At 38.8% G+C, this 3,251-nt stretch overlaps 1 protein-coding gene across 2 annotated transcripts in view; it reads right to left on the bottom strand.

Moving 5' to 3' along the window:
- Positions 1 to 3,251, bottom strand: part of LOC107738980 (proteasome activator complex subunit 4B-like) — a 29,010-nt gene that overhangs the window by 1,336 nt on the left and 24,423 nt on the right. For both annotated transcript variants that reach the window (XM_016550920.1, XM_016550921.1), the window contains 6 exons: positions 2,635 to 2,716; positions 2,346 to 2,499; positions 2,187 to 2,253; positions 1,980 to 2,105; positions 619 to 771; positions 416 to 520 (listed from right to left, as the gene is read on the bottom strand). In XM_016550920.1, coding sequence (XP_016406406.1) covers positions 416 to 520; positions 619 to 771; positions 1,980 to 2,105; positions 2,187 to 2,253; positions 2,346 to 2,499; positions 2,635 to 2,716 — 687 coding nt within the window. The remainder of the gene's footprint in view (positions 1 to 415; positions 521 to 618; positions 772 to 1,979; positions 2,106 to 2,186; positions 2,254 to 2,345; positions 2,500 to 2,634; positions 2,717 to 3,251) is intronic.

Here is a 3,251-nt window from a genome sequence, read left to right as displayed (position 1 = left end):
GAACCCCCCCCCCCAACTGCACCCTGGGCGCCGCAGCAAAAATGGCTTCAGTGACACGATTCTTCAGAAATATTCTAATTTGATAAGAAGAAATGTTTCTTGAGCAATAATGTTTTGATAAATATAAAGAGGTTTTTACAGTCACTTTTGACAAATTTAATGCAACCTTGCTGAATTAAAGTAATTAAAAATGTGTTAAATTGAAGTTTAAAAAAAATATGTAAATATTTGATATTAAAATATTTGGATATTTTAAATATTAAATCTAAATTATCTTTATATTTATATATAGACCTTTCCCCCTGAAGTCCATTTTTAACATTTTCAAGACCGTTTACTGTTGGTTGCAAGCAGACATTCAGGTGGTGGATTATGTGGCATACAATTTAACAGACTGAAGATCTATGACACATACACAGGCGGTTGCCACACAGGTACCCCAGTCAGCATAGGTCTCGACAGTAATATTGGACAGTGCCGTTCGCATCAAAGGAATCAGGAATTTCCATAATGCCTCCACCTGTGTGAATGAAAGAGGGGTTTCAGACATCAGTGTGGTTAAATATCTCAGTGGCTTCCTAATTTTAGTGCATCTCTCATGCCTGCAGCGGTGCTCACCTTGCTGAAGCTCCAGTGCTTGCTGCCTCTAACCAGTCCTGCAATGATCTCAGCCACACAGCGCTGGGTGCTCTCGTGAGAGTCATTTGCCAGCTGCTCCATATGAGGCTTTAGAACAGGCAGGAAAGCATCACTGTAGTTCCGGAAAAGTCCCTGTGGGCGTTGAATGAGAAAGCAAGCCATCTGTATTTTGTAATAAATTCGTATGGCAGGTGAGTAAGGCAGGTTTATGAGCTGGTTAAAATGCAGAGATTTGCAGAGATAGATGTGGCTGGGAGCACAATTATATTTACTGCTCTCCACAAATCATTTATTGAATACATCCTCACAATCTGTGCAATCTCTCGGTTTGGGAATTACAGCTGGGGAAACTGCAACAAAACTGCTGGAATCAGTGAACATAAACAGGATGATAATGATCCAATAAATGCTAACTTTTAAATGTTTTCTCTCTGCTGAGAACCCAAAAATAGAAGTCAGGGGAATTGTGTGGTGACTGATCTTAATGTACTCTCTGCATCTGAGAGTTTTGTATGCACCCTGGTGCAGAGGACAATGTAAGCAAATGTCCAGGACAAACAGTGGCTTGTTAACAATATGTACAGGAACATCTAAAAATATTTCTTCAGATTACAAAGGCTATTCAACATGCTTTCAATGAGAGCCGTGTATGATACACATCATGATACATGAGTCACAATTCAATATACAGCAATGCATCACAATATCATAATTGGATTGCAAATGAAATGGCATCAAACATGTGAGAGAGTGAATCTAAGGTTAAATCTCCATTATGTTGTTCACTTCACGTTTGTCCAAAAATTGTGCAATCTGTAATGGCACAGCATTCATTCTAACCACTTATAATCTACTGTTCAAAAGTTTGGGGTGAGTAATGTTTTTTATTATTATTATCACATATCACATAATTACATATTAGAATAATATCCGAAGGAACATGTGACAACGAAGACTAGAATAATTGCTGCAGAAAATTCAGCTTTGTCATCAAAGGAGGAAATTACTAGATATAAAATATATTAAAATAAAAAAAATATTTATTTTAAATGATAATTTCTCATAACATTACAGTTTAACAATTTTTAATGAAATAAATACAGTCTTGGAGAGAATAAGGTAATAGCAAATTCAAAAACAAAGGGAAAAAAAATCGTACTGACCCCCAAACATTTTGAATGATGGTGCGTATTGGTACAGGTTAGATTGTAATCTCTAGAGACAATATTGTCATATTAAATAGTCAAATAAATCTCCTTTTTGTTGATTTCTTTTCTAGCATAATGCCAAACTGTACTTTTATCTCCACTACCATGATTATTGTGTTACGATGTTGGTACCTTGAAGAGACAGAAGCGACGAGGATTGAACTTGTCTTTGCCCTTTCGGTCCTCAAGAGACAGGAACTCAATGAGCTGTTTGATGAACATTGGTTCTGTGAAATGGTCATAGATGACGCGCTCCCTCTGTCAGAAAATCATATTTAGTATACATACTGTCAAGTTTGGCAGTAAAACAAAGTCTAGCGCAGTCAAGTCCATGTATACCTCATTCATGTTCTCAGCGGAAAGATCCTTGGGCTGCTCCGCTGCTGGGGCATATACCATCAAATTCCTATTAGCAGAGAAGTGGAGAGAGTGAGAAAAATGGCTAGAAGCAGAGATTTGGAGTGAATCATACAGTGATCAGAAGCTGAGAGTGTTTACTTTGGCCAGCAGTAGTAGCCCCAGTGTGTCTTCTCTACAAAGCAGAAATTGTCCCAGTCCTGCTGGGTGTTCGGCAGGCTGTCACCATGGTACTGCAGCCAGTCATTCCCCGGCTTGTCTCCTGCCACCAGCCCCTCCGGCTCTGTTACTCCACCTGCAAGGCACCACATGTGTAATTATCTCCTTCCACAGAAACTGAGATGGACCAACAGATGGATGTGAAGAGTAATTTAATCATCTCCTCATTTAATAGTACTATTTATTTGTTTTTACAGCATTGTTTACTCACTTATATCACAGGGACTAACAGGTATTTTCTTGAGCGGTCTCTTCAGCTGTTTCAGTATGCCTGCCATTGCTGCGATCGCCATCTACATCAGCAATTATTGGAAGCAAAACAATAATATACACAATGTTTTATTTTTTGTACGTGCGATACAGTTTTGCATGTTCATAACACAGCCGCTTAATAGTGTGAAGTGATTTCATTGTGCTTGTTTGTGTGTGTGAGATTGATTATACTTGATGGTTTGGGGTGTGCGATATGATGATTTTTGATCGTGGACGATTAAAATGTCTCCACGATCTGCTTTTGAAGAAATATCGTTGTATCGTGCTACAGTGCACATTCTATCAGCTGCAATTCTGGCGCCTCCCTCAGTCTCAATATAATGTACAATGCCACATGCATTCACATCAGTGTTAGCTCAGCGGTAGAGTTACTCTCACGGGACACTGCACTTATGCGCTACTCAAAAGTACATTATTTGCATCTGCTTAAAAGCCTTGTCGGTGTTCTGACGATTTGTGCTACACTGTCAGATTTTGCTACCTCCCATTAAAACAGAGGGTAGCATAATTCGATAGCGAAAAGTGCTACCTATCAGATTTTGCTTCCAGCATGAT

This window comes from Sinocyclocheilus rhinocerous, unplaced genomic scaffold (genome assembly GCF_001515625.1).
Source record: "Sinocyclocheilus rhinocerous isolate Xijiao unplaced genomic scaffold, SAMN03320098_v1.1 scaffold735, whole genome shotgun sequence".
NCBI classification, from domain to species: Eukaryota; Metazoa; Chordata; class Actinopteri; order Cypriniformes; family Cyprinidae; genus Sinocyclocheilus; species Sinocyclocheilus rhinocerous.
Note: the sequence above shows the minus strand (reverse complement) of the source record. Positions and strands in the feature narration are given on the sequence as shown.